The sequence below is a fragment of the Equus asinus genome, chromosome 10 (genome assembly GCF_041296235.1).
Source record: "Equus asinus isolate D_3611 breed Donkey chromosome 10, EquAss-T2T_v2, whole genome shotgun sequence".
NCBI classification, from domain to species: domain Eukaryota; kingdom Metazoa; phylum Chordata; class Mammalia; order Perissodactyla; family Equidae; genus Equus; species Equus asinus.
In genome coordinates this window covers 59,477,544-59,497,054 of record NC_091799.1, presented here as the reverse complement: position 1 = coordinate 59,497,054, position 19,511 = coordinate 59,477,544, and the positions used below count along the sequence as shown (strand labels likewise).

The 19,511-nt window shown below is 33.2% G+C and overlaps 1 protein-coding gene across 1 annotated transcript in view; it reads right to left on the bottom strand.

The window, feature by feature from the left end:
* Nucleotides 1-19,511, bottom strand: part of ADAMTS6 (ADAM metallopeptidase with thrombospondin type 1 motif 6) — a 311,245-nt gene that overhangs the window by 123,108 nt on the left and 168,626 nt on the right. The window contains exon 9 of the mRNA XM_070519576.1: nucleotides 3,741-3,887. Within this exon, the coding sequence (XP_070375677.1) occupies nucleotides 3,741-3,887 (147 nt within the window). The remainder of the gene's footprint in view (nucleotides 1-3,740; nucleotides 3,888-19,511) is intronic.

Genomic DNA, 19,511 nt, shown 5'->3' with positions numbered 1-19,511 from the left:
TGTGTTAGAGTGAAGTCTCTCAAATGTGTCAGATAAATGGAAGGAGGAGACCTGTTTTGCTAAGCTGTTTCTTGGGTTCCACATTAAAAAAAAAAGTTCTCATGTATAAAATTGTTTTCTGCCTAATAGATTATTGACATCAACCTTCAAAGGTAATTGCTATACAGGAAATGTGAGTGCTTTGGTCATCCTGTTCCTCTCATATCACTTCTCTTAAAGCTCTACATTCACCTTTCTTCCTGGCTCACCTTCAACCTTAACATTGCCTCTCTTTTTTTCAGCTTCCATCATTTCTGTGAAAATGGCTAGTCTGTATTTAATTTGGAACTGTAGAAAATTTTGCTATGGATCTCCGACAGTTTAAACAATTTAACAGACTTTAATTTAAATAGAGCAGGAGTTTATTCACAGAGGCCCTGGAATTTTTGAAAACTATACGAAATTACTCTGTACTACCACTAAGTGGTGGAAAATGTATGAAAAACTGGTCTAAATTACTTCTGGCTGCCTTCCACTGCCTGGTAAATTAGCCCATAGTCATCAATGAGTGTGAGCCACAATACCAGGTTCATCTTTCTCTATTTTCTAAATAAATAAATAAATAAATGAATAAATGAATAAATAAGTCCCGCAGGCAGATAGGAAAGACACTACCTGCAAAGCCGTCGTCGGAAAACATCAGAAGCTGGCATAACACGTCCATTTTAACGGAAATGGGTTCTTTATTATTTAATCAGGACGGCTTCTGGGCGATTCATGAACCACTTATTGAATCACCGAGTTTAAGAAATCTGAAAAAAAATATTGGGAGTTGGTAAACACCATCTCCTGATTGATCAATAGCACCTAGTGTTTCAGAATGACATGAGAGACTTTTTACTTTACTGGCTTCTAAAGCCCATGGAATTGTTTTCAGTTGAACATAGTGAATAGTGAATCTCTATAAATCATAGAAAGCTCATTGTTAAAATCCACCATCATCTTTGGCCTATACAGTCACTAAGTAGAGAAGGTATGCATTTGTTGGCTGGGCTGCAGTTCCTAAACAATTCATCTTTCAAGATTTCTTTTTCTTGAGAAGAGAAACTAAAATAAAATGTTATGAGTCTTTTTGAGCCAACTATAAAACATAAATGTAACCTCAATCCCTGATCAAAATATCACTGCATTTTAAAAAATATCACACATAGCTGTTAAAGCAATTAAGTCCACTGCATTAATAGAAAGGAACAAAGAAATTCAAGAAAGTTACTATTATGTCTTTGTGCTCCAGTGAACTGACCTTTTTAAAGGGCCTTGTGTTTAAAAATCCTTTAGTGCTTGGTCAGATTATAATCAGAGTTGTTTAGTTTACTATTAAAGAGAAAAAAAAAGCCTACTTTTCCCCAAATCTCTACTCATTGTCTTTCATATCTATCTTTTACTAACGATTTTAATTTTGAGAGCATTGCCATGAAAATGCACAACAGAAATATTTTTATAAAATACAGGATAAATAAGACCATTACAACCCTGTCAACACTAATCATGCTTACACATACAAAATGCAAAGAGGCAATAAGGCTTAAATAATACTTTCTGGATTAATTCTTTTAATTAATTCAATGGAACACTTTATTGCAACTAGTAATAATTTTACATCTCTCACCAAACAAGTGATGATTTCTTAACTGTATTTTATGAGCAATTAGAGATTCCCTTTCGGAGTGCTTTAACATCTTTGATATCGTATCAACTAGGTAGAGTCTGGCAAGAGATCAAAACTGGGCCTTGTATTTAGTATATAGAGATGGTCCTAGCAAATGGGCTATGCAATAGAAACAGGATAGAGGAGAAAGAAAATGGTACTCGAAAAAAACAAGAGGAGGGAAGCCTTTGAAAATGCACAGGAATACTGAGCATGTTATATAGTTTGTCTTTCTGGTGATAGACATCAAGATTCCATTATAAAAACATGAGCCTGTCAAGGGAGAAATTTCAGATCTAGCTTGATTTCTGGGGAAAGCCGATCTTCAACAATGTTTAAAATTTAGGTAATATGATCTCATTAAAAACATCTTGGAGAATGATATTGCTAGCGCTTTGTGATTAAAAACTACCAAAAGATGTCAAAGAAATCCACAGTGGTCTATCTTTATAGCTCTTCACCCAGTTTTGGCACTAGGAAAGTACAGTGGTACCATTATCTATTACTAGGATTAAAAATTGTTAGGTTATAGTATGGTTATTCAGAAGAACTACCTTCTGAAATAAATTTCCAATTCCTTCAATTTCATTATTATATTAATTAATTAAAAAGAGCCATTTTAAACATTTATCTTTTGATCTTCAAGAAAAGTATTGTGCTACGTAATTTATTTATTTAAGATTTTATTTTTGCTTTTTCTCCCCAAAGCCTCCCGGTACATAGTTGTCTATTTTAAGTTGTGCGTCCTTCTAGTTGTGGCATGTGGGATGCCGCCTCAGCATGGCTTGATGAGCGGTGCTATGTCTGCACGCAGGATCCAAACCAGTGAAACCCTGGGCTGCCGAAATTGAGCCCACGAACTTAACCACTCGGCCACAGGGCCAGCCCCTGTGCTATGTAATTTAAAATCTCTTGCTTGGGGCTTTTAAAAAAATATGTAGTTATAAGTTCTCAGAATATGATCTGGCTATTAGTAGATATGAACTAAAACTTTAATGAATAATGTTACCATACATAACCTATCCGAATTTTTTAAATTTTACACTATAATCATGTTAGTGTGAACTTTGAACAATTTTTAAAAAGAAATTCTGTTGCTCACCTGTGCTTTATATATGACTCACTTTTTACAGTATTTAATCTCTCCTCCCCAAGAAAAAATGGCACAAAATAGTTGAAGGTAATGTTAGAGCAATAAAGCTTAAAACTTCAATATTATTTAAAATAATAATATTTACCACTTAATTAATGTCTAAGTGTTTTATATACATTATAGCATTATGCATAATTATATACATAACAACCTAAACTCATTTAACAAATGAGGTCACTGAAGATTTCAAAGGTTAAGTAACACATCCAAGTCACAAAGTTAGAAAGTGAGACCTAAGTCTATCTGTTTTCAAAGTCCAATCCTGAAGCCTCATGCAAGTGAGATGTGGAAGAACATCTGCTTTCCTAAACATAGTTATACTTGAGCTAATTTATATTCTTCACATTTAAGTAACCAGGCTCTTGGAATATGCATTAAAGGACCAGCAAAGAAGCTCCCAGACTGTAGAAAAGATGAGCCACTTAATAAATTTTCAAAGACAAATTTTCATTTTCTCTTTTTCATTTCCTGGGTGTTTGTTTTTGTTGTTGTTGTTTGTCACTATTAGATACTTTGGCATTCCTACAGAATTCAGTTTTTTTCACCAACAAAATGAAATATATAATCATTGAATTAAAGTTCGGCCTATGCTGTATTAAATTACGTAAATCTAAGTTCTTTGTGATATTGTTTCCATTCATTGAACATTTCTAACAGTCACATCATCAACCCCACTTATATCCTTGCTCCAGTTCCTCTAATCTATTCAGTAAGTTCTGTTTGAGTTTGAAGGAAAAAATTTGCCACAATGATATATTAAAGTATTTTGGGAACAGCCTAAAATATCACTGGGCCCTATAAAAGTTACTCACTATGCAAAGTTTGAAGCACTACATATTAGGCTTCTACCAATGGCTTACTTCTGGAGCAATTCATCATCACTCTCCAGAGATTACTTACTCTAGAAAGCTGGTGATATAGTCTCGACTGCAGGCAGACCAGGAAAAAGGATTGGTATTTGCAGTAATGTGAGCTGCCATAAGTTTTGCTGCTTCGTGACCTTTCGTCCCACAAGAATTTCCAATTCCATCATGGTTCATACCAAAACTGTTTTAAAAATGAAGAAACATAAGAAACATAAAAGAAAGAAATAAGAAAAAAATAAAACAGACAACTCCCCAATATATCCTTTATTTCCTTATTTGATCAATTATTAACCTTCTCGACATATGCCTTCCATCAAGATAGGCTAGATCCTGTAAGGAAATATAGCATTAAAGTTAAACAGACTAAGGAATAATCCAATGATACAATATATTTCTAAATCTCTTTAAATGTATTATATACTCTCCAATGTTATCTCATATAATACAATCTCTCCTTGAGCAGATAGAGAATATATATTAATTCTCACTTTATATATGAGAAAAATTGAGATTTAATAAAGACAAATGACCTATTAAAGATCATACAGTTAGTAAGTGTTGAAATTATTAGTAGAACCTGTCGTTTAACATGCTGGAGTACATGCCACCTCGCTATGCTGAATCCAAAAGGGAATTATAAAAAGATAGTTATGATCCATTGAGTTCTAGGTTATAGGCCAAACACAGAAATCCTTTTTCTTATTAATATGGATAAAGGAGAATTAAATACATACATAATTTATGTTTGTGTGTGTGCATACGTGCTTTCAAAACACCTTTTGAAAAACCTCAACACATTTAAGGATTATGGATATAGAGATTTTCTTTACCACGGCTTTCCTTAATTTTTAAAAGCTTTTCTTTGTTATTTTCTCCTGTGTTCTACATCCATGCTTTGTGCTATCAATGTGACCTAAAACCATGTGTAAAAGATAAATCATAAAATTTTTCTGTAAAGAATATATCCACTGCATATGAATAAATTATAACCTTTCTGCACAAGTAGCCAGAAATTTAGGCTGAATATTACCAAAAAAATAAATTTATGCCTTCATTGCGACATTCTAATAAATGCACCACAATAAGTATTCAAAGAAATAAGTAATTTGTGTGACAAGAATATAACCTAGATGAGAGCAGTTGCTGGAGAAAACTTTGGAAAGGTAGTTGAGAACAGATAATTACAAGATGATAAATGAAAGTAAATATTAACACTTTTGGCAGTGTAGAGATGTTGAAGATTTGTGAGTAAGAGCAACTGAAGATTTCTGAGTAAGAGAATATGGAATCACCTGTATTTTAGATGAGTCATTATAGTAATTCTATGGTGGAGATATTGAAGTGGGAAGAGAATGGAGCCAGGGAGAGCAGTTGGAAGATCCTCACCAATTGAGAAACGATGTTGGTCTGAACTAGGGCACTGGATAGAGAGGTGGAATTAGGTTTGAGACATACTTAGGAAGCTGAATGAATTTACCTTCATAACTACAACATAAAAGAGCCATAATGAAGACTTATAATATGTTCATATACGGGGGCAAGGAAGAGAAACTAGTAATTTAGGTGGAGGGACTAACATAAGCAAAGGAAAAGAAGTGTATGAGAGTATCCAGAGCCCTAAATTAAAACACCAAATAACCTTCCAAAAACAGTAGTATCTAGTCTTCTTGTTTGACATCAACACATTGGAGTCAACCTCTTTGAATGGTCTTCTAGGAACATGATGGTGGAATTTATAGTTTGTTGAATTAGACATACATTCTGTCAAAATAATCAGCTGCAAATTTATATTAAAGGCTCTTTACTGTAACTATGTAATTCAATAAACTTAATATTCTATATTTCTCTCAAAGGTCAATGCTACTGTGTGAATACTACTATGATTCTTTTCAAATGATGACAGCTTTAAAAATATTCCCTGTTAGCAGTGGTCTTATACATGTCCCAGAGTCATGTCAAGACAGGTGTAGACAGGCACAGATGGCTTTGAATCATTTTCCAGATCCTCAACTTCCTTATGTATCCTTTTCTAAAAAAAGTCAAACTTCTCCTTTTTAAATACTTCTCCCACCTTACAAAAGAAAAACTTATCTTTCACCCATCCATAATTTTACAATAGTTCATTTCCTTTCGGTATAAAAACATGAGTGTCAAGAAAAGAGACAATTGAAAACATGTGGTATCAATGTTGAGAAAGACTTTAATGACTGTATAACAAATCATATAGTTTCTTACTCTCATCAAATTTACAGGAAGATATAATCAAATTAACAGCTGACAGGTGATTAAAAATATTTTTTGATGATAGATCACCATGGTATGTTTTGACAAATAATTCAAAAAGAGTTCAAAGAACTGAGTGATATTTCTGTAATAAACTCCTTTCATCTCACCTACCTACTTATGTGAACAAATTTTCTCAGCATTCACATTTGCAGAAACAAAATAAAGAAATAAAACTGATGCTGAAGTCCTGCCACATTCTAGCAGTACAGAGATAAATGCAGTAACTGAAAAAATATGTCTAATTAAAGATACATCTTCTAATAAAAACTTTTATATTTAATTAATTATTAAAATTTATAATATGTATATACTCTTCTGATCAATCATTAACTAATAATGATTGCAAAGTAATAAATGTATAATGGAGAAAAAATTTGTGTTATGATAGGAAATATTTTAAGTGTAATTTCAATTTAAATATATTTTTGTTATAGAGATATTTGATTTAATTGAAAATATTTTAAGCAACCAAATACATTTTAAAAATATGTTAAGAAATATTAAAATATACATTAGGATAATATTCTGTGAGGGAAAGGAGGATTAGACATATTGAGTTAAAAGAGGGAAAAAATTTGTAAATTTTGACTATAAAAGAAGAACCTGGGACTGGCCCGGTGGCACAGCGGTTGGGTTCATACATTCCGATTCAGCGGCCCAGGGTTTGCTGGTTTGGATCCAGGGTGCGGACATGGCACTGCTTGTCAGGCCATGCTGTGGTAGGCATCCCACATATAAAGTAGAGAAAGATGGACACGGATCTTAGCTCAGGGCCAGTCTTCCTCAGCAAAAAGAGGAGGATTGGCAGCAGATGTTAGCTCACGGCTAATCTTTCTCAAAAAAAGAAAAAAGAAAAAGATAAAGAACCTGCTTGTGTATTTTTTAAATGCATAATGATAGTTACCAAATTGCAATGGCATTTAGTGGATATATTTAAAAGAGATATAACAATTTTAGTTTTTACACACTGATATTTGCAGTACTCCAGAAATTCTATCTTTTGCAATTACTTAGACATAAAATAAAAAATTTAGACATCAACTGAAAAATATAGAATAGGGTAATAATTTAAAAAAATTCTTTCAGGAGTATATGAGAAAAGATTTGAAAACTAATGAATTCAAGTATCTGAAAGATGAACTCTTAAGTTCTACTTCTATTCCTAATCTTTATAGCTTAGGTGACAGATGCAGATAGTTGTCTTAAGGATTTAGGTTTCAGTCGTGTCAGAGAATGTACACTTTTGTAGCTTATATTTCAAACATAAGAAATCCTAGAAATAACCCGACCAATGGCAAATAGTTCACTGACAGTGACACAAAGTGAAATGAGAGTTTACAATTGCCATTCACGACATCAGCTTCAAGAGATCACTTTAAGGCTGATTAGGCTGGAACATAAAATATATGTATATTTTTAAAGACAGATTCCCTCCTGAGGAAACTCTATCAATGAAGAGTTTGGCAAAAGAAGTAAAAACTCATTAGTGATCAGAGAGAATAAAGAGTCACTTTAAAAAGTGGCATCATACTGGCAAGAATTACAACATTACCCAGGACAAAGACACTGGGGTCTTAGTGTACAACAGTAGTAGTGTAGTCAGGGCAGCTGTTCTGGAGAGCAATTCAGCAGTATTTAGTCAAATTAAATAGGCAGATACATTATGACCCAGCAATCCTATTCTTGGATATATATCCTATAAATATTCCCAAAGGGAACATGTATGAAGATGTTCATGACAGAATTATTTATGATAGCAAGGAGCTGAAGACAATCTAGGTGTCAGCCACTGGGGAATAGATAAGTAAACTTTGGCAGACACATATTATGGAATACTAAGCAGAAGCTGGAAGCAGCAAACAAGATAAATATCTACACATAAATATAGATGGATCTTAAAAACAGCAAAAAAATTAAGAAAAGGAATAAGGTCTATAGCGCTATATCATATATGTAAACAAAAATTACATACACACTCTCAGATAACAAAGAAAGGCCAAGGAATTGTTCCAGATTAAAGACAAAAGAGACATAACTAAATGCAACTGAAACTGGATTAGCGGGAGGGGAAGGTTGAAAAGGAGTAAAGGACATTGCTAGGACTAGTGATGAAATTTGAAATTGACTGTATATTAGATAATAGTAGTGTGTCAATGTTATTTCTTATTTGATAATTGTACTGTTGTTATATAAGACATTATCTTTTCTTCTTAGGAAGCAGGTGCTGAAATATTTTAGGGATAAGGGATATGTCTACAACTTTCAAATAGTTAAGAAAAAAATACATGTACGTATACAGAAAGAGAGAGAAAGCAAATGTTGCAAAATATTAACAATTTTTGAATCTGAGTGAAGGGCACGTGGGAAATCTTTCTACTATATCAATTTTTCTGTAAGTTTAAAATCAATTCCAACTTAAAAAGTTAAAAAATGAACACATATATACACAAAAAAATCTGCAATATTTTATAAGGATGCATACAGATTCAAATATACATACTAAATTTATAATTCACAATAGCAAAGAAATGGGAGTAGAGAATGGGAATATAGAAATAAATACATATGTACATATATTAAACAAAAAGAGTTCTTACTGGGATTGATAATGATGTTTTGCCAAGAACTAGGGATAGAGAACTAGATAGACAGATAAATGTGAAATAGACTCAATTCTCTGTTCTTGAGTTTCAAAAATAATAACTAAGAAAAACAAGAACAAGAACAAGAACGAAAGAGAGTTTGGTGAACCGGGAGTGCATCCCAATGAGAGAACAATGATAAGAAGATAATACTTCAGTGATTGGTTTTGTGTGTTTAACGAAACATTTCAGATTATAAAAAGATAATGATTCTCTTTCATTGAGGGTTTTAGGAACAGAGACAGAGAGAGGTTGGGAGAGGCAGTCTTTGTTGGGGTTCTTATGATTTCCCATATTTTACTGGGTATGTCAAGTCTGCAAATCTTGCTCTTTACCCAGGCCATTTCTCAGGATAACTTTGACAAAGTTATCTCCCCTGGACAAAGAGCAAGTTTACTTACTACTTGCTATAAAAGTGATAGATTTCCCAAGTTCAATGTTTCTCAGTTTTGAAGCAGACCTACTGCATGTGCAGCATGATCCATATTGTGTTGCCCTTTGTGGGACTTGAGGCCAAGAGGAACCAAAATAAATATGCTGATACTTATGTTCCTTGCTGTGCTGTAAGTAACAAAATCCTTTGTCTCTGACTCAGGAAGCTCACGTCTTGCTAGTACCCATGCAACAATACTGGGTTAACTTATTAGCTTATACATAGGGTAAAATCATATCTTAAATCCAATGAGAGAGAAGTGTGTAGGTGATTAGGATAACATATCTAATTACGGAAAGCTAAGTAATCCTGAAAGCAACGTACATCAAATTAGTGTTAATTTTTCAGAAAATGAAGCCTAAATCCTCAATAATATCTATTAAAACAAAGTATGCTCTTTGTTTTTTTTCGTTCCTAGGAAATAAATTATATGTTGAAAATTTTCAACTAAACCTCCCAGTAGATACAAGTAAAAGACCAGAAACTCCCTTTCTCATATTTTGCTATTTCTGTTCCTATCCCAAAAGTTTAAAGAACACTTCTTATTTCTGTATTAAGTAAAAAGTATTCCCTATTTTCCTGTAAGCTATCACCCAAAAGCAATAAGAAAAATAAAAAAAGAAATACAAACTCTGCATTTAATGAAAAGTAGGAAACTTCTAAAACCATAAGCCACAATATCATAATGTAGGTGGAAGGATGACTGAATACAGAAAATTCAAAGAGGAATGCAGAAAGACACAGAAAGAAAACAACAACTGACGGTCTCAGCTAAAACAAGTAGAGCATATTCCTCCACAGTTAAGCGCAACAATCTGAGGGTCAAATTCAACAATACCTTCTCATGAACAAGTAGAATAAGGGTGCAAATTGTTGGAATATACACCCTCACTCTAGTTGTCAGGAGAAGAATAAACTGGGCTAACTTGTATGAGTCACACAAAGTATATGTGCAGGAAGCAGCTGTCGGTGAGGAAAGGTGAAAGAGAGATTCTACCTCGCTAACAGTTGCATAAAGAGATACAGGGTTAAAGAGCTTGAATCACATACAATATTGTATAGCAGTAATAAATTCCTGCTGAAAAAGTAGCGCTCGTCCCTACCCAACACAAACCTCCTACAAATAGTTCATCTAGAAAAATCAAACTCATTAAAAAATGTGTGATTCAAAAGGAACAAAAAGTGGATCTACAAATATACCAAATAAATTTTTTAAAAAGAACAGAAAAATACAAATATAAGATGAAAGACATACCAGAAAAAAAATGTTGCTATAGGAAAAATAAAAATTGTACATATATGAATTTGAACAAACGTAATGAAGCTATCACCTATTTATTTATTTTTTAAGCTATCATTTTATAAAAACAAGAATTTAATGCAGACACACAAGACATCAGGAAAGATATGGCAAGACAGGAGGTGAAAACATGAACTGTCAGAGGAAATAAGTGGGAGGAAAAAATAAAACCATCACAGGAAAAAGGCCATGCTGAGGTTGCAAAAAAAAAAAAAAATAGGCAACTCTTGAAAACATTTCTCACTAGAGTGAAAAAAACAAGCAATATGAAAATAGATAAAGAGTTTAAAAGAATCAAAGTGAAAGAATCCAACATATGTATCACTGTTGTCCCCAAAGAAAAGAACCAAAATAATAAAACAGAAAGAAAAATGACAAAAATACGCAAGAAAACTTTTGAGAAATAAAAACACCTAAAATCTGATCAAAAGTGAACTATTTCATGTCCTAGGAAAAACTGACACAGAATAATTCACACAGAGCCACATTCTAGTTAACTTTTTGGACTTCAAAACTAAGATATATTTTGGGCAATCAGGGCAAAAGAACAAATTGTCTATAATGGTAAAACAATCAAATTAGCCTCAGATTTCTCCATGGTGACACCTAACACCAGCATAGTATGGAGCAATGCCTAGCAAAATCTTGCACCTAGCCAAACGGAGTGTAAAAATAATTCTGAACAAGAACTCAAGGAATAGAGGTCTCATGAATCATTCTTAGAAAAACTGCTACAAGATAAACTTCATACTTAAGAGAGAATAAAACATATTTGCATTTAAAAGAATAATTATGAAGCAAAATCCATGTTATCCCTACCAAATTTAAGAAATAGAACATTTTAGGGGTCAGCCTGGTGGCACAGAGGTTAAGTTTGCACGTTCCACTTTGGCGGCCTGGGGTTCACCGGTTTGGATCCTGGGTGTGGACCTACACACTGCTTGTCAGGCCATACTGTGGCAGGCATCACACATATAAAGTAGAGGAAGATGGGCACAGATGTTAGCTCAGGGCCAATCTTCCTCAGCAAAAAAGAGAGGATTGGCAGCAGATGTTAGTTCAGGGCTAATCTCCCTCAAAAAAACAAAAAAGAAGAAAGATAAGACAACTTAAAAAAAAAGAAACAGAACATTTTCAGAATAATAAAAGCTTGCCTCTTGTGTTTATCTTCATAATCATATTCTTCTTCCTCCCGTAAGAGAGAACCACTATCCTGACTTTTGTAGTAATCATTCCCTGTCCATCTCTAAACAATACATGTTAATTTTGCCTGGTTTTGAAATCCACAGAAGTGGAACCACACTGTATGTATTTTTTTATAACTTGCTTCTTTCTTTGAACAATTTGTTAAAGGAGGTCATCTCTGCTTAGCTGCCGAACTATATATCATTCATTTTCACTGCTGTATAGATTTCCATTGTAAATGTATCATTTAATTATCCATTCCATGATGAATTTGGGATGGTTCCTACTACAGGTCTACTATGGACAATGCTGCTATGAGCATTCTTGAACATATCTCCTGGTCATATATGTAAAATTATCTCTAGAACAGTTTCTTAAACTTTTGGCCTCAGGGTCCTTTATAGTCTTAAAAATATTGAGGACCCCAAAGACGTTTTGTTTATGAGGTTGAATGTAGTGATATTTATCATATTAAAAATTAAAGCAGAAATTTAAAAGCTGGTTATTAATTCAAGTATTAATAAACCCAATATATGATAATATAAATAACCATTTCAATTAAAAATATCTTCCAAAACAAAAGAATTTCAGTGAGAAGAGCAGCATTGTGTAATTATATTTTTGCTAATATCTTTAGTGTCTGGCTTACTAGAAGACACCTGGATTTTCATATCTGCTTCTTCATTCAGTCTGTTATGGTATTTTCTTTTGGTTCAAGCATATGATTAAAATTTGGCCTCAAAGTAGTATGTAGTTGGAAAAGGGAAGAACATTTTAATAGCCCTTTCAGGTAACTGTATATTTTTTTTGACACTATGATAAAACTTGATGACTACTAATTTTTTAAAGGTTAGCTGCAATGTGAATTCTGAAACCATATCCATAATCTTTCTATATTCTGTTTCATTAATATCACCAATCTCATCAGAAAGTCTTTAAGTATTAGAAGCTGTCAAGCTCATGACAGATAAAGTTTATTCTAAATTCTAATTTTTACTCAAAAGCTCAAATTTTATCATTGGCAATAAAGAGTGTCAGTTGTTCTCCTTGAATACGTGCTCATCTGTTCATTTTTCAAGTGAACATCTCCTAAGTGCTCATAGATTCTCAGTCATTCTTGCAAATAAAAATTGTGTTCTAGGAAAAAAAGCAGCTAGTTCTTCTCAAAGAATTGCACAAGTGACAACTATCAGACTAAGATATGGAGTAAAAAGGGCTTTACATCAATTTTGTTGCACAGAATATTTTTTAAAAGATGTAGTTAAGGGTCAGGATTTAATAAAATTAATAATTTTTCTGCCTTATCAAGGACATTCTTCAGTGAAACTGGCATGGCAGTGACAAATACAATGACTACTAGTATGGTTGCCTTGATTCATGCTAAGATACCACCATGGCTTTTGCACAACCAATGCAAACATCAGCACAGTTATTTAACAAAAAAAGGCAAATCAAGTTTTGGTATTATTATGAAAATAGTTTCAGTGTGAAAGTGCTTCAGGAATACGAGGGGTCCATGGACCACAATCTGAGAATCACTGCTCTAGGATATATGTAGCAAATAAATTGTTGGGTCATGCGTTATGTAAAATTTCAACTTTACTAGATAATGCCAAACAGCTTTTCATAGTGGTTACACCAATTTACATTCTCCCTTGTAGTGTACTAAAATTCCAGTTGCACCACATCTTCACCCATATTTGGAATTGTCAGACTTTTAAATTTGTATTAAATTTGTGTTAAATGGCGGACATAATTTGCATTTTCCTGATGTTTAATTAGGCTGAACATTTTTTTTTTTAAAGATTTTATTTTTTTCCTTTTTCTCCCCAAAGCCCCCGGTACATACTTGTGTATTCTTCGTTGTGGGTCCTTCTAGTTGTCGCATGTGGGACGCTGCCTCAGCGTGGCTTGATGAGCAGTGCCATGTCCGTGCCCAGGATTTGAACCGACGAAACACTGGGCCACCTGCAGCGGAGCGCGGGAATTTAACCACTCGGCCACGGGGCCAGCGCCAGGCTAAACATCTTTTTATACGCTTATTGGCCGTTTGGATTTCTTCTTTTGTAAAATGTTCAATTATTTTGTATATTTAATTTGTAGGAGTTCCTCATATCAGCCACATGTCAGCTGCAGACATCTTTCCTTCAGTGGGTCCTGTCTTTTCATTTTATGATGCCTTTCAATTAAGTTTCTAATTTTAACATGGTTAAATAGATCAATCATATACTTCACGGTTAGTGTTCTTTAAGTCTCGTTTTTAAAAAATCCTCCTTTACCCTAATGTCATGAGGATTTACTTCTCTGTTTTGTTCTAAAACCTGTAATAATTTGATTTCCATGTTTAGGTATTGTTGGATCCTGTGGTAAGAGTATATTTAGTTTTGTAAGAAACTGCCAAACTGTCTTTCAAAGTGGCTATCAACAATAAATCTTTAATCTTATGTATGGCTTCACAGAGGGATCCATTTTTCCTAGTTATTTCACTGAGCTGAAAGTATTTTTTAGATTTAATTTTATTCAGAGTAGTTAGCATATAATCAGAGTTTCATGATTGGTGATGAAGGCTTAGAGGCTTGGTGAAGTGGATGAAAAGTCTATCAGCTGAGGTTTAACTTGGATAAGCTAAGAAGACCCACAGGGTTAAAATGTGGAGCTAACAAACACTCTCACGTAAGGCACGGGATCCACAGAATCTGCCAGGAGTTCCATACTCACTGAGGAACTTCGATTTTTCTGCCCCCCTTATTCTTGCAATCACCCTAACTAGAGTTACATAACTCACAGACACAAGAAGGTTCAACACTGCTCAGAGGCTCTGGGACCAATTTTGTTCCTTGTTAGGGAAAATTTAAAGAGGTTAAAGCCAATAGCTTTGTGGAGCAGCATTAAAATATGGCAGGCATGTTGTTGGTCCAGTTCTGTTCTAGCTTTTGAGGTAATTGTATTTGTTGGGCTCTGCTCCTATTTCTTGTAAAAAAGACACTAATTTACGCCTGAGTCTTAGTAACTGAATCCCTTGTTTATTTCCTCTGCTCCTGAGACTGAGACCCTGGCCAGTATTCTACTTCTTTTTGAGCAGGGATTCCTTCGGCTTCGGGGTATTGAAGTCCTGGGTATGTAACCCAGGCTCCGCTATGCTCCACTCTTTGGGATGCACACTTACAGCTATCCACAAGACTTCCGTGATGTTAACAATTTCCTGACTGAATTTTTATCTAAGCACTGCTGCCAGACTAAACTAGTAAAGTTCTCACAATGCGAATTGGATATAATGTGTTTAATTAATTAGTTAACATAATTTGCTTTAAATAGAGCCCTGTTGGTTATACAGCAGAGGGTAGTGGGAACTAGACCAATCTAGGAGGAAAAAAGCTTATGTCTGTAGCATAGGAACACATAGTTGCTTTGTTTGAGTTACTTTATTAGAGTGTTATTTTACTCACGGTTTTGTGTGCTTTTGTTAAGAACTATTGATGCTTATGCATTGTACTCCAAGCAAAAATACAGGGTCAAGGATGAAGGGAAAGAGAGGACAGTAGCTGTGAAGTGTTGCTTAAAAGGTAAAAGATGATGCAATTAGGTTTGTTTTGTCAGGTTTGATCAAAACCTTTAGTAGTGTAATTTCTGTAAGAAATAATGAATTTGAAACTCTGGTTGCTAATCATTTTTTTTTCACGCGCAAACAATATTTTTAAACACAAGTTTAATTAACACAGGATCTGAAGAACTGCAACTATGCCATTAAAGGAAAAAAAAAAGGCACTCTATTCATTTAGCCTGATTTCATCACTCACCCTACTGAGCAGGGTTTCTCTTTTCTGGGGTACAACTCTCCCTGGATGGCCCTCTCACTAAATGCAACCTAGGTTCTGGACTTCACCCCATATGAGGGCAGGTATTCATTCAGTGCATGGGAAAACACTCAGGAATCATGTAAATAGCCTGTTAACCTATCAATATCATTTTAATAAAAAGGTTAATTAAAATCCTATCAGATATTTTTTACGGAAATGGACACTAGGATTCCAAAATTAATATAGGAAAGCAGAGGGTCAGAAAGAGCCAAGATGATTTTGAAGAAATAGGGGAGAACTTCAATATCTGTTATAAAACTATGGTAATTAAAACAACATGATATTGGCACAGGGACCCTTTGAAAATAACAACAATAAAAGCCCCAAAATAAATATGGGACAATATTAACATTTGTTAAATCTGAGTGGTATGCACATGGATGTCTGTTATAACACACACACACAGAGTATTTCAAAGTAAAACATTTTAAAAGAAAATGTCTACATAATTAATTACATGTATCTGAATATATAAAGAATACTTTGTTCTAAAACTTAGCAATTAAATTTTCCTCTCAGACAAATACAGAAGATAGCCAACTTGGCTTTCTAAGTTGACTTAGTTCTAAAATTTTAAAGCTGATTTTTGGACACTTGAAACATTTTACTCTAGAAATAATGGTATAAATTATTACAGTATGTCCAGGATAGCCCACATAAGCCTATTTAACCTATTTTATAGACCAAATCTGTGCCTCTGAAGTGAAAAATAAGTATATGACAACACTGTTGGAATTAAGAATTAAACAAAATGGCATATATTTTAATTTCTTCTGTAGAATTAGTAGCACTTGAAGAAAAGCAGGTTTCCTAAAGGGAAAGATAAGCGAGTTACTGAAGGAGTTCTAAAGGGGACTTGTAAGTATAATCAAAAGTTCTACAGGTAAATGGTTCTGATTCTAGTTATGTCTAAATTTAAAAATTTATGTTTTCTTATTTTCCTTCATAAAGATATACTATAAACACTACATCAACCAAGCCCAGTGGTTTTGCTTTTTGTTTTGGTTCATGAATGGGAGTTAGAAGAAGATGTTCTTGAAGTGATTGATGAAGAGTTGGAAAATTGATTAAGAGTAGGAAAAAGGAAAAGTGAATTAAAAAGATGTGTTCCTTCAGGATAGGAGCTTTGTTTTCATCATCTCTGTATCCACAATGCACTCTATGTTAGGGTAAATACAGGAGGTGCTCAGTAATTCTCTGGAATCAAATAAATTGTGCATCAGAGAGAGACTATCTATTGATCAAATATAAACCATGAGAGACAGAATTTGGGAAGTATCATATATGTATACTTCCCTTAATGGTGAATAATGTAATAAAATATATAATATCATATAATAAGCAATAAAAGGGGGAAAGGGAGAGTTTGGGTCATAATATGTAGCATCACCAGTCAGAAACAAGGTGGTTGCTATACAGAGACTGAGAGACTGTGCAGTAAAGGTTATTCATTAAATTCAGCTTCTGTAACTCAGAGAGAATCTATCATATGCATCAATCTATTGACACATATACTTTTCTCAAATATTTTTCTATAGTAAATTAGTTTTCTAAGCAAATGAAATGTTTTCCTTTGAAACTATATTTAAGAAAAAAAATTTTGTTATATATGGTAAATATATATAGAGAGAGAGAGATAAGAGAATTTCCCATATCTTTTTATTTTTTAGGATATATAAGAGGAAGCTCATTTGTGATTGTACTTTACATCATTTCACCATATATGACCATTTAACATTGCAAAAGTAATATAACATAATATAATCTATTTTGTAAAACAAAATAATAGCTTACTCAAATTTAGTACGCAATTCTTACTGGTTCTTTTGGAAGATTTGTAAGAATGAAAAAGTAAATATAGACTACTGAGTATAAATTTAATATGAATTTAGTCTGGATTTCTTTTTAAATCATAACAGATGTTTTCAAACCAAACAGAAGATCTGTATACCTAAGGAAAATCTTAAAACGCTTAATGCAATTTTTGTATCTAAGCAATCTTAATTTTACCGTGTTCCTAATATGTCAACATCTTTGTTTCTGTTACATAATCATGGTACTTTAAACTCTATCTTGAATTTTGTTAAACAATCACTAGTACACAGAGCATGTACTTTTAAATTCTGCCACTAAAGGAAAAAATTAAATAGATGATCACTCAGTTTTTCAAAAAAAATAACACATATAAATTACAGAATTAAAAAATAGTTTCCTAATGTTTTTAATATGATTAAATTTCTCTTTAAAAAGTGATGAGACAATTATAAGTAGCAAAAACTACAAAATCTCAAAACTAAGCCTTCTCAACGTAGCAGAAAAATACAAGGGAATAAATGGGCATCTTTCTTTGGAATTATTTTCCATTTGTAATCTCTTTGATCTGTTCTCATTCACAACTGATCTTGGCTATGAATCACTTGTTATAATAAAGCAAAGACAAAATTTAAGGGATGCATTCAGAGCCTTCTATACCCACATCTGGCAAACATTTTCAGATTTAATAGTTACCCAATAGGATGGTTATTACGATTTGCTCATGTGTTTTCTAAAACAGAGTTTGGAACTCAATTCTACTTTTGGACTATATGTACAATTTACTGAACTAAGTGAACTCAAGATTCTGAACTTATTTAGGAAGATATTTAATGAGGAGGGTGTCTAGCAGAATCTAGGACCTAGAATCTTTCCATACCTATATAAGCAAGGTTCCACTTACTATAAACACTTCTGAGTTGAAAGTTAGGTTTCCAGAGCTAATGAAATCACTATAGTACATTTACATCTTTTCTACTACTACTTTCTACTTTTTCCCTTTCATCTAACTATAAAGATGCCAGGGACCAGAGGAAACAAGCTATTATAGATATATTAAGATTTTGGGTATGGCGTATATGTGTGTGCATTTGTGTTTGCGTGTATAATAATCAAGGCAAAGACAGGGAAGGTAGCTGGAACAAGGAAATTTTTGCCATTATAATCTTCCTTGTACTATGGGCAAAATGTAACTGAATTAGTTTATAGCAGCTGAAATTCATACCAACTAATTAGTACTGTAGTGTCTACCTCCAAATTCATTTCTTTGATTTTCAAGCAAAATGAAGAGAATGCCTTATCAAAGTTCCTAAAGTTGATACTGACTAACCTCTACTTCAGTAGGTTTATTACTTCTATAACATACACACACACACATGTACACTTACTTTATTCTGTAATTCCAGATACTTGATGCAGTAATTACCTGACTGGTCTTACCTACTTTTTGTCATTAGTGCATATCATGGCAAAGGCTTAATTATTGAAATAATTTAATTGTTAGACTTTGCTATAATAACTTTTCTAAGGAAAGTATTTATGTATTATTATTGTTTTAGCTACATATGTGACCGCCAAGATATGAAAATGTATATTGTATACATAATATATAACTGTTTATATGCATGTGCATGTATGCGTATGTGTGGACAGATAGGTAACATAATTTTGGCATCTTACTGGTCCTGATCAAATGTAATATTCATTAAAAGACAATAATGGGGTACGATTTTAATAATAATAGCAATATGTTCTAATTTGAAAAATATAAAAATTTTATAATAGATCAACAAAATCTAATATAAATGGGGAGAAATAAGAAAACAGCATTGCCATGCATGGTATTATTAGTTTGGGCAAGTAACAATGGCACTATATGGCTCTGAAGCTTAATCAACTGACAATTAAATGCTTCAGTCATACTCCATTGACTAAAGATGTTTTCATACCAGAAAAAAATAAGTTCATCTGCTTCTTCCAAAGGGTATAAAGCCTTAAAAGAACCACAAGTTTCATTTTAGAGTAAGACCTCGCAATACATTCATCATTCATTCACTCATTAACAGTTATTGATAGAATGTCTATTATCTTACATTAAAGGACTATTTACCTGAGTCCCTATTACCCAATACATCATGTCTGGCTTTGAAAATGGCAAGGCATGCAAAACACAGTTAAAAGGGACAAAACAAGTATCAAAGCTAGGCTCAAATAAGACACAAATTTTGGAATTAACAAAAAGGGAACTTAAAATAATTATGATTAATACATTAAGGGTTCTAATGGAAAA